General features: G+C 43.8%; 1 protein-coding gene across 2 annotated transcripts; it reads left to right on the plus strand.

Moving 5' to 3' along the window:
• Nucleotides 1–1013: 1013 nt before the first annotated feature.
• Nucleotides 1014–16838, plus strand: LOC117429197 (aminopeptidase Ey-like). Of its 2 annotated transcripts, none has more exons than XM_058999237.1 (21): nt 1014–1615; nt 7608–8479; nt 9158–9300; nt 9501–9637; nt 10064–10190; nt 10519–10673; nt 10838–10951; nt 11125–11268; nt 11454–11519; nt 11773–11838; nt 12101–12273; nt 12464–12540; nt 12776–12909; nt 13570–13625; nt 13817–13964; nt 14323–14414; nt 14677–14787; nt 15234–15401; nt 15708–15848; nt 16205–16286; nt 16674–16838. In XM_058999237.1, exons 2-21 carry the CDS (start codon nt 7875–7877, stop codon nt 16824–16826), a joined length of 2892 nt encoding a protein of 963 aa, XP_058855220.1. In that variant the 5' UTR covers nt 1014–1615; nt 7608–7874; the 3' UTR covers nt 16827–16838. The 2 variants fall into 2 exon arrangements, with proteins under 2 accessions (XP_058855220.1, XP_058855221.1); XM_058999238.1 differs by having other exon boundaries at nt 1014–1434.
• Nucleotides 16839–16921: the final 83 nt, after the last annotated feature.

Here is a 16921-nt window from a genome sequence, read left to right on the forward strand (position 1 = left end):
TGGGAAGGAGGAAGGGGGCATGTAGTGGGATGTAGCCTGCAGTTAATTGTACAGCTTGAATTATCTACCGTATATGAAAAGATACGTTGTATCCCTCAGTGGTGGTCCAGGCGTCACACACGTGCTAGTGTTGTTGGACGGGTATCTGATTTGTATGATTTTCTGATCCGTTTGAATAGTGATGTTCACGACACTCTCGTTCTTGATTCAATCAAAGAGCAGACCAAGAAAAGAGGGTTGTGTAGTGTGCTCTCCAGAGCAACCACTGCTATCTCGTGGTGTTTTTATTGACCTTTACAGTTTGCAAATAGCAGCTGTTAATTCTGCGCTATTGAAAGGAAAGGACAAGTCCTTTAATCTTCTCCACTGTGCCTTTTTAAAGTGTTTCCAGTGTATGGCACCTAACGCTCCTCTATTTTACCAACACAAAATGTTTAATCTATTGGGCTTGTTTCTACTGCAATACCCCTTCCTCGCTCAGTCATACCATGTGCTGCATTCAGACTGTGCTCACATACGATGACTAATTCTGTGGGTTTGTAGTTTAGGCTCTTGTCCTCCATGTGGTCAAAAGAGTGTTGACATCATTAGTGGAGTAATAAACCGGCCGTGTTGACTGCTTCATGATCTTCAGGCACACCCTTGATGCTAGAGTTCCATTGTACACCGCAACACAGCACACTCAGCCCAAGTTCATCACATTGTCCTCCTCTAAGGCATCAGAAGCATTAGCGACATCAGTGACATGTTTTTTTTCAAGAACCGAGACTCAGTGGACCCCATTTTACTGATATGAAAAGCTACCCCACTTAGATCAGCCACTGATGAATAGACTTGAGCGTAGCTCTGTGTCTCTGGTGGAGGGCACACTAGAGGTGAAGGAGTTAATTCTGTAGCTGGCACGCTTGCAGTAGAATGAAAGACTCCTAATTTCCTAAAAGATGGATGAGATCCAATAGCAACGACTAAGCAGTAATGCTCCGTCCTGATCAGGAAGCCGGCTCTGTAATAAATCGTTTCTCCCCTGGAACTCCGATGGGTCAGAGGTGGGTTCTTGGGAAGGTGTTTATCTGTGTTCCTACTCACTGCTGTCTCTACCACTGACTGGAGGTTCCTTTAGAATCCAACCCCAATGTACAGTGTGTGCAACACAGTAGTTTCCTTTGAGCGAGCAACTTGGTGTGGGTATGAAAGAAATACTACATAAAACAACTGTGCAGCTCTAAAGGAAGTTGTTTAAGCTGCTTGTGTTACAGCATGCTGACTGCATGACTGGCAGTGTTGCAGCAGTGACTGTGTATCCTTGTGGGCAGCTGATTGATGTCCTTGGGGAGTGGCAGTCTCACGCACACACTTTGCATTAGTTCTGCCTGGGCTACTTAAAGAAGATGTGGTTGTGGAGACTGCCTGGCTCTCCGGCTGCTTCCTAACTTTGTAAGTATGGAATTATCTTTGTGTTGTTTTTAGTTCAGTAGGTTTTTCCAGCTTTTTCCTCCCCCCTGCACATATGAAGTCTCAGAGCAGTTTTAGGAATGCAAGCATCCCATGTGTGTTCCGTACACTTTGAATCATTCCAACTGAGTCTTGGTTGGTTTCAGACAGCGCTCACAGTGAGGTGAGTTTTTAGTTTTTTTTATCATTTTATTTGTTTGCACTAAAATGTATTTCTATTTTTTTTTCTAATTGCACTTAGTGAATCTAATTCTTCCAAGGTGTCTAACAGAATCTTTTCTTGATGTAAACGTGGTAATTGTTCTCATCTTTAATAAATCAATGCTTACAAGTACCGTCGCTGTTTGAAACTTCAAGGTTTGAGCTCCTTCATGTAAATCAGGAATAGTACTTTGGAAAATCATTGTGTGAACTCTGCTTTGGAATATGCTTCCTTCAGCATCTCAGAGGGAAACAAAGCTTTGAAACTCAAAATAAGTAACTTTGCTCAGGAAATGGCATGAGAGCCAGGTGTTAACAGTTTGATAAGTGCACCGAGCCCTCCGAGCCTCTGCTTTGGAAGCCAGCAATGCTGTCATTATATTGTGATGTTTCAAATTGAAATCTGTCAGCAGAGGTGTAGAGTAGATGGGGCTAGCAGAGTTGAACGCTCACATTGTCCCGTGATTTACATGGAATGAAGATCACTTCAGTCCTGGCATTTGGGATTCTTGTTTAGACAAACTCAAAGCAGCTCAATGAAAAATCAGAAGAACTTCATATTGGAGCAACAAAATAATTCAGCACGATGCCAAATCCATTTGGATAGACAGCTCCTAAGAAATGCAATGCGAGCTTGATTTATAGAGAGTCTCTTGAACAAGCGTCTCAAAGCACAGTAACAACAGAATTACTACATGGCAATAAAACGACAGAAGTAAAGGCAGTAGGGAACAATATAGAGTTTGGTTAGGCAGAAGCCCGGTGGAGCAAGTACATTTAAACACAGAATTGGAAGCAGCTCTTTATCTCTGGGACTTCTCTGGCAAACTGTGCCCCTGGGAGCACCGATAAAAGGTACCTGTGATGATGAGTTTGGGGGACACAGGGACAGTCATCAGGGTAGCCTCAGGTAGGGAGGAAGACAAAGCTGGAGGTACAAAGCCTTAGGCTGTAACCGGTGGCCATGTGTATGTTAATGGGACTCAATGAAAATGTTTATTAGGCTTGGACATTGGTGACCCTGAGAGCGACCCTGAGAGCTTGTCAGCCCGGGACTCTCGGCTGAGCTTCTCCTGTTTAGTGTGTAATGTGTGGGTTTCATCTCCTGATGGGTGAGTGTAACCTCACTGGGGATGAGTCATGTGTCTGAGCACTCTGCTGCCCAGCCTTACTGTTTCATTTATTCTAAAATGTTAAAGAAGCCATCAGAGTTTCCATTTTATGCTGGTTTTGATTTTGGATTCCTTGCTGTTTTTTTTTTTATTTGCTTGTATTTTTCTTTGGCTTTAAACTGTGTGTCAAAGCAGTGTTGAAAGCATTTGCTTTGCTAAACATTTACATAATTGCCTGATAGATGGGGAAATGAGTACATGTGGGTATATATATATATATAAACAGTAAGGTTAAGAACAGCACCTGTTTTTAGTTTGAAAATGTATTACAAATCACAGAGGTGGCAGCCTAAGTGCAATCAGAGTGATTTACAACAACAGTGCATTGTTCAAACTCAGCAAAAACATTAAAAACCCTCTTAAACTTAAATAGCAGGCTCCATGCCATAGGCAATTTCTGGCCATATTTGGGCACTTCTGCAGCCCTGGATGAAACAGTTCCCATTGCACTTTTTTATTCTGATCCCTTTGGATTGAGAATGAGGGGATCCTAGGTTCCTGGAATGGGTTTACTGTATACAAAGCTAACAAGAGAAATACTAGCAGACATGTTGAACATCAGCCCTGTTTATTTTAAAGTTTGTTTCATTCTCTTTTTAATATTTGCACCTAATTAGTGGAAAGAAGAGCTAGTGCAGTAATTGGTTCTTCTTCCTGCCTGCTTTGAGGAACCTCAGTTCCCTTCCACTCTGCTATAAATATCCCTGCTGCTTTGCGTGAGGAATATTACAGATAGCCGTTGTTTTTTCCAGTGTTGTGTTTTCTGTAAGTCAGGACTTTGCCTTGGAGCTGCCTGGGACAATGATCCACAAAACCACACTGAGGACTTCGCTCAAAGAGCATCATTTCCCATGCTTAAGCTTTTTGATAACAGCAAATGCTATGAACACCGAATATTAAGTGGCACCGAATATTAAGTACCATTCTTGATGGGTATACGAAGAGCATGCATGTTCTGAACAGCATATTGCCATCATGAAATGTAAAAATGTGTAATTCCTTGAGCCTGGGTGTTCCCATACAGGACTGCCAGGTCTTAAGAGGTTAACCCCTCGAGCCCCAGCGGGGTGCATGCTGCTCAGATGGATTGAGCAAGGCCTTGATGAACGTGTCTGGAGCGTGACCACGATCCCATGGAAGTGACCTTTCCACCGCAGCCTGTCAGCAAATTCTATCATGACACGGGGCGGGCTCCCGACGTCCTGATCAGTCAATCAGCTCCCTCCTCCTTCTCCCCATGCCAGCTTCACTGCACTCAGCAAACCTGCTTGTAATAACACTCAATAGCACAGTGCAGGCTTTGTTTTCTTGCACCTTCGACCAGAAGACATGAGGTCAAACATCATTAACCGTAGACTTTGAGTGCCTAAAGGTCATTACAGAAAAAGCAGCTTATTGTGTTTACTAGTTTAAAGTTCTAATGCTCAGTGGTGTGCGAGAGGGTGTGGGGTTTAGCATTTGGCTGGCTTTAGTTTAGGGTTTAGGAATCACATACAGTACATACAAATACTTTATTCTTTGATCAAACAATGCAAAGTGACCAGCTTTGTACAGTGCATATGGAAACAGTTCGCTCAGCTGCAGACATTCAATGAAAGTCCCAGGAAGAAACAGTGAATTAGGAGCCAGAGGTTTGTGGTGTATCTTCAGAAGGATGCTGGAAGGGAAATCCTAGTTCAGCAGTTGCATCAGGGCTGTATTTAGAAGCTGTTAAAGCTCTGGAAATGGAACCTGCAACGCTCCAGACCTTGTGGGTGTCTGTTATTCCAGCAGCTGAGTCTTGGAGGGTATCTGTGATCCATTTCCTTGCATGAATGTATTGGTGGATTTCTTTACTGCATTCAGATGATGGAGAGTCTGTAGAGGTTCCTGAAATCTACCTCCCTAAATCCACGACTGCAAGTAGCTTTTGTTGCCACAGTTCTGTTCTATTTATTTTTGGAATATGCTTCCATTTTATCTTTGGTTCCATCGTGTTGGGGACAGCATTGTGAAGCAGCACACTGCTGTTCAATAACATCTGGGAACCAATACCCCTCTTCAGGTTTATCTGAGTCCTGAATATGTTCAAATTCATTTTGGTCTGAGCTTCGGCTTTGCGCACATGGTTTCCGTGGGATTTGGAGAGGGGGGCAGTAGGACCTTGAGATATGAACCAGTGATGTGGTCGGCACATGTGTTACCACTTGGTAGTAGTGTTTGATCCAATCATACGTGCACTGAATTCCTTTCTGGTGTACAGATTGGGTGAAGTGTTTGAAGATTAGGTGTTGAATAGCATGTTAAACAACTTACAGAAACAAGTCTGTTTTTAAAAAAATTACATAACATAAAATATGAAACCTGAAGCAGAGCTGTCTTAAAAACTAAATTAAAAGAGGGTTCTATATAAAAGACACAGAGGGTTTTGCAGTGCTTATCAGTGACTAGACTGGATTACTGCGGTACAGATGCAATATGCCAGCAGCTCCGTGTCAGTATTTGTTCATAATAACATCCTGGATGTGCTCTCCAGTTCCTGAAGCAGATGTATTGGGTCGATAGAGTCTGGAAAGATACACATTGATGAAAGCTTGAAATATCGTAAACCTTTGGGCAGACTTGTCTTTTACGTCTTGTTTAATATATTTGGCAGAGTCGTAGCTGACTTGAAAATGAGGGTTTGCTAAATTATGCGTGCTCACTAAAGTGATGTTGGAAAAACTGCAAGGACATAATTGCACAACTCACTCCATTCGACTGAAACAAACTCCCAGTACGACAGGGCTGATTAAAACAAACAAGAAAATGTCAATTGAAAAGACGCTGAACTTCACTTTAACTCATTGTGTCCTCCATGATGCACACACCATGTCTCCATGTACCTTCTCCACCATGCTTAATAAAGAGATAATTAGCAAATGCTTTGGGTATGCTTGTATGCTTCTATAAAATGGTCACATTGTTTTAGTCTACAGTGTCTAAATTCACAGCTAAGCAATGCTGGTGCTTCAAGGACAGAGAACACTTTGTGACGAGCCCATGAATTTTCCTTTTTTGGACGATGGCAGTTGAGTGCAGGGGTGTTCTGTTTCATCTTATTGCAGTTTCAGCCATTATCAAAGGTGTGTGGGTTCCAGATCCAGGTTAATTGACGTGCTGTTTTATGAAGTGTTATTTCATATTAAAATGCAGTCTACAGCTGTTGTTGGAGGATGAGACTGCTGTTTTTAATCTCATCTGATCTTTACACCTTTACAATATCAAAGTTCAGTAAATGATAAGATTGCAGACACTTTGTTATCAGGAGTCTCTCAATAAACCTTGATGCAGTGCAGTTGGAACACCAAGAGATATCAAGCTGGTTATTGTTTCCTTTTCCTTATTAGAACTGGGGTATCTTTAAAAACTTGAATTCAAGTTTGCTTGAATTTAAAAAGTCTGTTTGCAGCTACTTTTCATACAGCTCACTGTTAGCCTTGCTTTGAAGACTGCTCCTCATGAACCCACAGCAATGTGTTCAGCACAGCTCACTGTTAGCCTTGCTTTGAAGACTGCTCCTCATGAACCCACAGCAATGTGTTCAGCAGTCTTGGGTACCGCACATCTCACTGCTAGCCTTGGGGTTGTTCTGCGCTGTCTGAATTGTTATCTGGCACAAGTGCCTGCAAACCTTCACGGGCCTCCTGGAGGGCTGCTTGCTCTGCACAGTGCCGGTACTGTATCGCTCCTCACAGACCACACACTTCACTGTACACATTGGCAGACTGAGTGCTATGGTTGGACTGCCAAGGGGATTACCCTTGACCAGTGGTACACAGAACCTGGCTCAGGTTATCCTGTTTGACTGTCAAGGGATTATTCAGCACACCATGTCCATTAAAGTAACTTTCAAACCACCTGACTTGAACAAATCCAGAGAGTCAATCTCATTGTTGTAAACAATTCCACAAGCCCCCCTGCGCTTCAGATGTAGCGTAATCTTTGACTTCCCAGCTAGCTCTATTCCTCATCATGCACTTTGAAGCTGAAAAACTTGCACACGGTTTCTCTTAACAGATGAAAGATGGGTTTGATCCAACGCAGTATTTCAACCGGAACACATCTAGAACGCACCTTAAATGACCCAACCTGACCCAAAACTGCCCCCTTCAGGTCAGCTGGAGCAAGTCAGTCGGAATCAGTTCAGTCAAAGTGCTTGTCAATGAACTTTTGAAGTTTCCTTTACTGTTTCTATATTCCACACTGCTGTGTGTTGATTAATTGTGGATCCAATGTGTCCCACAGCAATTCCACAATGTGTTTGATATGTTTTGGTCCAGCTTGTTTTTTATTTTCTTTTTTTTCTTGTACCTATTGTCTTTATCTTTTTCCTTTTTTCTTCAATGTTACTACAGAGTTCATTCCATCAGATTTGGATTTGCATGATGAATAAAAAGGAAAATGAAAGTCACTCATTCGTACTGCATGTGTTTACTAGGGCTTTCTACAGTGTATCTTCATACTGTGTACAGATTCAGGTGCACACCTGTAGGTATACTGCAGATCTCTATAAGCATATTCATGGAACATTACCTGTTATTTGCAATGTTGATCTTGACTCTATAATCTTTTATGAGCCCACAAAGCTGTACTGTCTGCTTGTTAATAATTCACAGATATTTTATTGACCATCAGCAACTGTTATATATGCTTAAATTGGACACCTACAGCTCTTCTCATTCAAAAACATAACCAAACACTAATATTAATAATACTTACAAAAATGATCATTATCATTAATAAAAACTTTGTCTGAAACAGGTCTTGGTAAAGGGACTGTGCTTTCCATTCACCTCACCTGGGAGGATAGGCTGAAGAGAAAGAGGATGGTTCTGAATGTGTGAAAACTGATGACCCTGCCGGATCCAAGTGAACGTCAACCCTCTCTCTGTCTCCAGCAGCAGCCTCAGCAAGTTAATACATCATCCATTAACTCAAAGCAATACAGCGACAGAGGAGGGATAAATAGCCCCTCAGATCCAGGATCAGCCTGTTATCCACGAGTCTTGTTAGAGTCTGGTCTCAGACATGGGGAAAGGGTTCTACATTAGCAAGACCTTGGCCGTTGTAGGCATCCTCCTGGCAGCTGCCTCTATAGCCACCATCATCGCCTTGGCGGTGGTCTACTCCAATGAAAAAGCCAAGAACATAGAGAGTGTGACACCCACTGGTGACCCGGCAACCACTGGTGACCCGGCACCCACGAAACCCTCCAGCACCACTTCACCTCCCCAGAAACCCTGGAACAAGGTCAGGCTGCCGGACAGCTTGAAGCCACTAGACTATAACGTAACTCTGTGGCCTCGTTTGACTCCAAATACAGACAGCGTTTACATCTTCACCGGGGAGTCCACCGTCATCTTTGAGTGCGTGAAGGCAACCAGCCTTATTCTGATTCACAGCAAAAAGCTGAACTTGACAGAGTCACTGCAACTGAGTGGATACGCAGGCTCTACTCCACCTGCCATTACTGCTAGCTGGATGGAGAAAGAGACTGAGTTCCTGGTGATCCAGCTTGATAGCAACCTGGAAGCTGGGAAGACCTACTCACTGTTCACTAGATTTGTTGGAGAGCTGGCTGATGACTTAGCTGGCTTCTATAGGAGTGAATACATGGAGGATGGAGTCAAGAAGTAAGAGCGCTTTTCTAATCTATCGAATGCTTTAATGCATTTAAAATGTTTTCATGTTATGCTTGTATGCCAACACTGCCAGGTGTCATCTTCTAATGCTGGTAAGACAGACGGGGCAGGATCAGATTTAGCCTCGCTGCTGTTATGGTTGAGCTCCTCAACGTGGGCACCTGAAATGTGCGACTCAGACCCTGGGTTATATATTAGGAGTATAGGTATCGTGCTAGGACTTGAACCCACAGATCTGCGGCCACTTCGATTATTAACAAGCAGACACACATCCAGTGCAGTATTTCAAACATGAATAGAGTGTGCTTTACTCAGAGGGCTGTATGTCGTTAGTTCTACCAGAAGGAAACCCTCCCTTCCTGTATAATGACAGGTCATTTCGATGGTAGTGATGCGTGCCTGTGTGGGGAGGTTCATAACCCAGGCAGCGTTTTAAAGCACCCCGGTAATCAACAGCAGATGTGAAGTGTAACTAGTAAATGCACCCTACATCACTACACTGGTACATGCAGGACTTGAAATGCTGTGCTGTGCTGCTTTAGAAAGACTCTTACTGTATCTGTGCACATGCTGTCTGTGCTTACCAGTATATATATTTAGCTATTGTTACAGACCAGTAGAGATTTATAAGAATCACTCTCATCGATTGTATTTCTTTTTTTTCCACAGAATTGTCGCCACCACGCAGATGCAAGCCACAGATGCAAGGAAATCTTTCCCCTGCTTCGATGAACCAGCCATGAAAGCCTGTTTCAACATCACCCTGATCCACGACCCCGATCGTGTGGCCCTGTCTAACAGCCCTGTGCAGAGTAAGGGTCATCCCAGGCATCTTTCACAGTGTATAGTAACTGGCTGATGTTATATAGTTTAGTGAGGGCCTGGCATCATCAATTGAAGTACTTGAGTAACAGAATCCACCCTCCCTGAAATGCTGTATCCCATGTCTACCTGGTGTGGTGTCTTTTTCCCATGCAGTGCTTATATCTCCTCCTGTATTTCTTGCTTGCAGTGACGACGCAGGAGACTCTCGAAGGGAAGTTAATGAACATCACTGTGTTTCAACCAACCGCAAAAATGTCAACCTACCTGCTAGCGTTTATAGTCTCTGACTTTAAGTTCATAGAAAACATGTCAGGGAACGTCTTGGTAACTATTTTTCATCAATTAACTTTCTGAAAAACATGCAACAGTTATTCATAACTTTTAAACACATCTGAATTCTTAGGAAAAACTAAAAGAAAGTCAAGTGATGTAGATAATTGTGTACACTGAAGAAGAGCCTTGTTGAAACATCTGTCTACTTGATATCCATCCAACCCAATCATGCCCTTTGTGATCCATGCAGTAATCTCAGTTGTGTTATCTTGGATTCACTGGAACAGTCTATTGCTGTTTATAGCATCTGTAATGCTTTCATGTCACGACATGGCCCCACAATGTCATTGCAGTCTATAAGGCTTGGTTTCAAAATGGAGCGGTCATGGTATTATTGAGTCCTCTTATTTCGGTGAGTATTTTAATAACACAAACAATGGGCCCCTGAATAGTTGTTCCATCTTGCCTGCTTTTCAGATTCGAATCTGGGCTCGCCAAAAAGCCATCGCCCAGGGACAGGGGGACTATGCCCTGAATGTTACAGGGCCGATCCTGAAGTACTTTGAATCCTATTACAATACAACATATCCCCTGCCAAAATCAGGTAAGCCACATACAACATGCAACACATTGTCTGTGTAAGTAATACGATATGTTGTGGTTCTGTACTGGCCAAAATGCCTTAACAATCATTTTAAAATTCCTGTGCTTTTGGTTATGCATTTACCATAGACTACCATGGTTTGCCATGTTTTTCAATATTTTTTTACCATCCCTCTCTGGCTTTCCTGTGCTTTCCTGTGCTTTACCATGCGTTCACTGTGCTTTATTACACTTTGCTATGCTTTTACTAGAGGACACAGAATATCATGACTGAAAGTTACAATGCTGTTTGTTTGTGTTTCCCTTTGTTTTCACTTCCTAACTTTCAGACCAGATAGCTCTTCCAGACTTCAATGCCGGGGCCATGGAGAACTGGGGTCTGATCACATACCGCGAGACCGCTCTGCTGTACGACCCACACGTCTCCTCCACCAGTAACAAGGAAAGGGTCGTGACCATAATTGCTCATGAACTGGCCCATCAGGTAAACGCAGCCTTGCTACACTTTCTACACTTAGACTGCATACAAATTGAGGTTTTCTGACTAAAATCCCGTTTGATATTCTTTCCTTGTTGTTAAAGAAGCCAACAGCAGTCCTGAACTGAATATTATGCATGAAAGCAGACATTTTTCTTCTTCGTCCCCAGTGGTTTGGAAACCTGGTGACAGTGCGCTGGTGGAACGATCTGTGGCTGAATGAAGGGTTCGCTTCCTACGTTGAATATCTTGGAGCTGATTATGCAGAGCCCAGCTGGAACATTGTACGTCATTTATTCCTCTGCCGATTTTTATTAGAATATTGATTTAACGGATTTGCAAGCGGCCTGATCTGCAACGATACCACTGTGGATCGGGGCTCGGTTTTCTTCTCAGTGTTCTCCAAACCTCCTTGCTCTCAGAGGCACGTGATCCTTTCCTCTTGTTTTGCTTTCAGAAAGACCTGATGGTGCTCAACGACGTTCACAGGGTGTTTGCAGTGGACGCCCTCGCTTCCTCTCACCCTCTGAGCTCCAAGGAGGATGAGATCAACACCCCTGCAGAGATCAGTGAGCTTTTTGATGCCATCTCCTACAGCAAGGTACAGCATGGGACGCTCTTTCAGAACAGTCAGTGATTTCAAGAGACAGAGCCCAACGATCGACCTCCAGGGCACCCAATGATGCTCCATGTATTGAATGTTTAATTTGGACAAATCAAAGGTTTCCTTCCATTTGGAAGGAGAGGCACAACCAGCTCAATCTAATTTCCTTTTTTCTTTCTCAGGGAGCTTCAGTGTTGAGGATGCTATCTGAATTCCTAACAGAAGATGTCTTTGTTAAAGGACTTCGAGTAAGTCAACTCGCTTGTATCATAGCCCAGACAACAGCATTCACTTTATAGAAACTGAAACAATGGCAGTGCTATGTGTTACTGCAGCCCACCCTGCCCATGCTGCATGCTAACTGCAGCAGATTCTTAAACCGTTGTCCTTGTTCTTACAAACTCGCTGTGATGCATGCGGTCCAGCCAACATATACATGTGTGTAGATATGTGTGAGAGAGGGAACTATTTCTAAACAACAAAAACAATTTCTCTTTTCAGACGTACCTGAATGAGTTCCAGTATAACAACACCGTGTACCAGGACCTATGGGATCACCTGCAGAGGGTAAGTTTTCATACAGGGTCCCCTCAAAGTCCACCTTCTTCATTCTGAATGATCTTACCTTTCGCAACCTTATTATCAGCCTTATTCAGAAAATAAAAATACAAACTTGAGACAGATAAGTGGAAATACAGGACTGGATGCAAGGATAGTTCTGGATTTTAGTCTTGTAATAAAAGTATGTAAAACCAAACCCGTTATTAACGCCCCGTTACTGTGATACAGTGGACCTGACTGAACTCTTTCTCGTGTTCATCATTACAAGGCAGTGGACAGTTCGGGGGTGTCTCTGCCACACAAAGTGGAGGACATCATGAACAGATGGACACTTCAGATGGGGTTCCCTGTTGTAACCATCAACACCACGACCGGTCAAGTCACCCAGAAACACTTTCTTGTGGACCCCGATTCGGTCGTCAACAGGACCTCACCATTCAAGTAAGTTGTCTGCGCCATTCACTACTAATTTAAAAGCGCAGAATCTAGTCTTTTTTAAAATGTTCCCAGTGTTTTAGATCCCGCTACTACACCTGGTAGGCTATTCCATGCATTTTATTCCAGTATTCCCAATGGAAAGGTATTGTACTATTCAAGTAATTTACTCAGCCGTGGTCTTCCTATCTCACAGCTACATCTGGTATGTCCCAATTAGCTGGACGAAGTTGGAAAATGCACAACCTCAGTACTGGCTGGACCAAACAACAGGTATGGACACTTTGTTTGCTTGTATTTACCGCTCTGCCATCTATGTTTCTGTCTGTGGTCTTACCACACAAAGTGTCTGGTAACTAATCTCCTATCGTAATTTGAAACGACTTCAGTTTCCTTTTTAAAAAGTCAAGGCCTTCAATGTGAATGTTCTGCGATCTTCTTCCATGAAGTGCATGGTGCCGGTGCATGTGTGTTCTGAGGTTATTAATATGATTTCTTTTTGAAACAGTCACTGATGATAACATGAAGACCACTGGGACTGACTGGTTGCTGGCCAACATCAACTGCACTGGATATTTTAGGGTTAACTACGACAAAGGGAACTGGAACAAGCTTCTTCAGCAGATGGAAAGTGATTATGCTGTGAGTGCGTTTAATATGGCTTTTCATTGCACATGTGGGAGTTCAGTGCTCAAAAAAAGAAGCTTCATTTACATAATCCTCTTTACAAATAAATACAACAGAAACATCTTTTACAAAACCCATTAAATCAGCAATACTCAACAAATAACTTTAAACTGCATCTTAACACATACAATAAAAAACTAACCTGCAGAGAATAAAATGTACAGTGCAGTATTATCAGTGGAGCCTGTGGGTCTCCCCTGTACTCTCTCACTGTAAAATAAACAGTGACAGAGGTGGATATTTTAAATAGAAGAGTTCTCCCCTGTACTCTCTCACTGTAAAATAAACTCTGCAGGCAGCCATTTTTAGAGAGTGAGAACTACAACTCTCAAGCCCTTAGTGCCTACAGCTCCCAGAATGCACCTGTAACTCCCCATTTAACCCTTTCACTACCACACAGGCAAATTCCACTTTCCATACATTGGCAACACAAGAGTACACGACATAGCAGGTCAGAATCACCCAACTAAAATAACCTCGATCTCTGTATCTACCCCAGAGAGTAGACTTTAGTAGAACTGTACAACCTCCTGTTTAACCGAGTTATACACCACAGAGCTGCAGTGGTTGGCATCCATGGTAACCTGAGCATTTCCCTGCTTGTTCTGTCTTCAGGTGATCCCTGTCATTAACAGAGCCCAGCTGATTGATGATGCCTTCAATCTGGCCAGGTGGGTCTTCATGGATTCATGGTAACCGGGGCCACCTGCACAGTGAGATCGACTGGCCTGTGATTCCCAATCGCCGAAACTAATTTATACTGTGGTGTATCTTCATCTAGTCATTGGAATCATCACGGATACATGCAGTGATAAGGGTGAAACAAAATCACAACGGGTTGTCTTTCTTCTCATTGTTAAAGGGCAGGGTATATCCCGACCACACTGGCTCTGGACACCACCAAGTACCTCTCCAAAGACGTGGAGTACATGCCTTGGGAGTCGGCTATAGACAATCTGGGGTACTTCTCCCTCATGTTCGATCGCACTGAAGTGAATGGGCCCATGCAGGTGAGTCACCATCACAAAGCAGCCTATAGGTACACAGTAAGACCTCTGCAAGCATGCAGGAAGATAACAAGGCTGCTGCAGAAAGATTAGAGGAACAGGGCAGAGCTTTGAGGGCATCCAAACAATCACAAAGTGCTCTTCCCAGGGGCTCACTGCTGTTATTAGGCAGCTCACACTCGTATGCTTAAGGAGCTGTTTTGTTATTGTAAGGTTAATCTGTGTATACATGCATTGCGATAGAAATGGTCCAATCTAGAGGCAAGGGGTAAAGGAAAGAGACACATGATGTCCCGTCCAAAACCATAACACAGAAAGATATTGCATCATTTCCATTCCAATCCAACCCTCTCCTGTTTAGGCCTACCTCAGGAAGCAAGTGACCCCTCTGTTTGACTATTATGAAAACCTCACTTCCAACTGGACAGCGCTACCTCCTGGACACACTCAACAGTAAGCCATGTCTTTTGCTTGTGTACTTCTCTGGTTAAAAACTCTGTTAGAAAGAGTTGATAGAGGAGATCTAGCCACGCAAGGTCCAGATTGAAGTTACACCTTTTATTTCTCAATTTGAAATATTTTTGCTACAGTATGTTCAAGCTAAAATCCCAACACTGGCTGGGTATCCTATCTTTGATATATTATGATGACGGTGATGTAAAGCCCTGTGGTTGTGGAGCCAGGGATAACCACTGCTCTGTCTGCATGTGTTCAGGTACAACCAGATCAATGCTGTAAGTGTTGCCTGCAAGAACGGTGTGAAGAAGTGTCAAGAGCTGGCCTCCAGTCTGTACCAGGAATGGATGGACAACCCCAGCGTCAACCCGTACGCACTGAACATAGCTTTCATATTCATTTCAAATGCACAGCCAACCTGTACACACTGAACATAGCTTTCATATTCATTTCAAATGCACAGTCAACCCGTACACACTGAACATAGCTTTCATATTCATTTCAAATGCACAGCCAACCCGTACACACTGAACATAGCTTTCATATTCATTTCAAATGCACAGCCAACCCGTACACACTGAACATAGCTTTCATATTCATTTCAAATGCACAGCCAACCCGTACACACTGAACGTAACTTTCATAGTCACACTCTAGATCTAAAATCCCTTTAACCCTGTAAAATCCCCCCTTACTCCTGAATAACATCAACACATGCAATACAATAAATGCAGCGTCTGCTATTTAGATCCTTCATAAAACAGAAGCCCTGATCTTGATACAAGATAATGTTCTGTATTGTTCTAACACTACCAGGATCAAGCCGAACCTGAGAACCAGCATCTACTGCAGTGCCATCTCCACAGGAGGGGCAGCCGAGTGGGACTTCGGCTGGGAGATGTTCAAGAACGCCACCATCGCTACTGAGGCTGACAAGCTGAGATCAGCCCTGTCCTGCGCTACTCAACCCTGGATCTTGAACAGGTGAGACAGACTTGAGACGGGTCCAGCAAGCAGCCCAGGAGGGGCAGGCTCGAGCTCATTACAGCATCACAAATGCAGCGCTGAGTGTCGAGGCAGAGTCCTTTAGCACAAGCACAGGTGGCTTAATACCGTTAATACCGAGTTAGGCACGCTTAGCTTTGAGAAGAAAAAAGGGTCTACCTGCTGTAAAAGCCTTTTGAAAAACAAAAAGCCTCTCCAAAACAGCAGACATATATGAGGTACACATCTTCCTGGCCAATGCAACAAACTGTCCTTTTTCTTTGCTGCTTGTTCCCCCTGCTCTAGGTATCTTGAATATTCCCTGCAAGCAGACAAAATCAGGAAGCAGGATGCCACTTCAACTATTGTCTATATTGCCGGCAACGTCGTGGGCCAGTCACTGGCCTGGGACTTTATTCGATCTCAGTGGAACACTATCTTCAACCAGTGAGTATGGCTTTGTCTTTACTGCTCCCTCTGTGTTAGTGTGCTGCGTAGTTGAGCCATCTAAACTTACAATGCAGGTTTGGAAATAAGACTCCCATTGCATAGCAGTTTCACCCATTCCAGGTTTTACTGTGAGCTTGATAAGCTGCAGTGTGTATATGTAACAAGCTCAGATGTGTCCTATTAAACTCCTAGTAAAACCAGGACTGGAACAAACTTCTGTGCAGTGGGAGTCTTGTTTCCATCCCTGCAGTGTAAACGCTGCACCACGGTGTGAAAAATGTCAAAAACAAGTGAGAAGGGTTCATGTAATTCGAGGATGGTGATGATTTTCAATACGTTCTATCTTGCCTCAGGTATGGCGGAGGCTCCTTCTCCTTTTCAAGTCTCATAAACGGAGTGACACAGAGGTTCTCCTCAGAGTTTGAGCTCAAACAGGTAAGTGCTAATAGGAAATCATAAGAAGTGCACTTATGACAAAGGGACCCGTGTGGTATCGGGTATGGTTACAATACCTGATTCAGACCCTGTCCGGATTGTACACTGTACTGCTCACCCCTTAAACCCTGCTGTCCCCTCACCCTGCAGACTCAAAGCTGTGCTCTGCTGCCTCTCGGTGGTGGAGTCAGGGTTTGCACCCACTGAAACAGTTCAGGTAGAGTCATTGTTAGCCAGACATCAGCCAGACAGTCTCTAACCTTAAAATAGAATCATTTATTTATGGCAATGATGAGCTCTAATTGCTGTGTAATGAAGTGACAGTTCGGGGTCCAGGGTCCTGGTCATGCTGCTCACCTCTCCCCTTCCCTCTGTGTTCCCAAACAGCTGGAGCAGTTCCAGAAGGATAACGCCGAGGTCGGGTTCGGCTCGGGCACGCGGGCACTGGAACAGGCTTTAGAGAGGACCCGGGCCAACATCAAGTGGCTGAGTGAAAACAAAGCCTCGGTGCTGGACTGGTTTAAGAGGGAATCGCTTTAGAGAGAGAGGGAGAGGGGGTAGGGAGGGAGAGGGAGAGGGAGGGGGGGGAGGGAGAGGGAGAGGGAGAGGGAGAGGGAGAGGGAGAGGGGGGAGGG

Source organism: Acipenser ruthenus, chromosome 24 (assembly GCF_902713425.1).
Source record: "Acipenser ruthenus chromosome 24, fAciRut3.2 maternal haplotype, whole genome shotgun sequence".
NCBI classification, from domain to species: Eukaryota; Metazoa; Chordata; class Actinopteri; order Acipenseriformes; family Acipenseridae; genus Acipenser; species Acipenser ruthenus.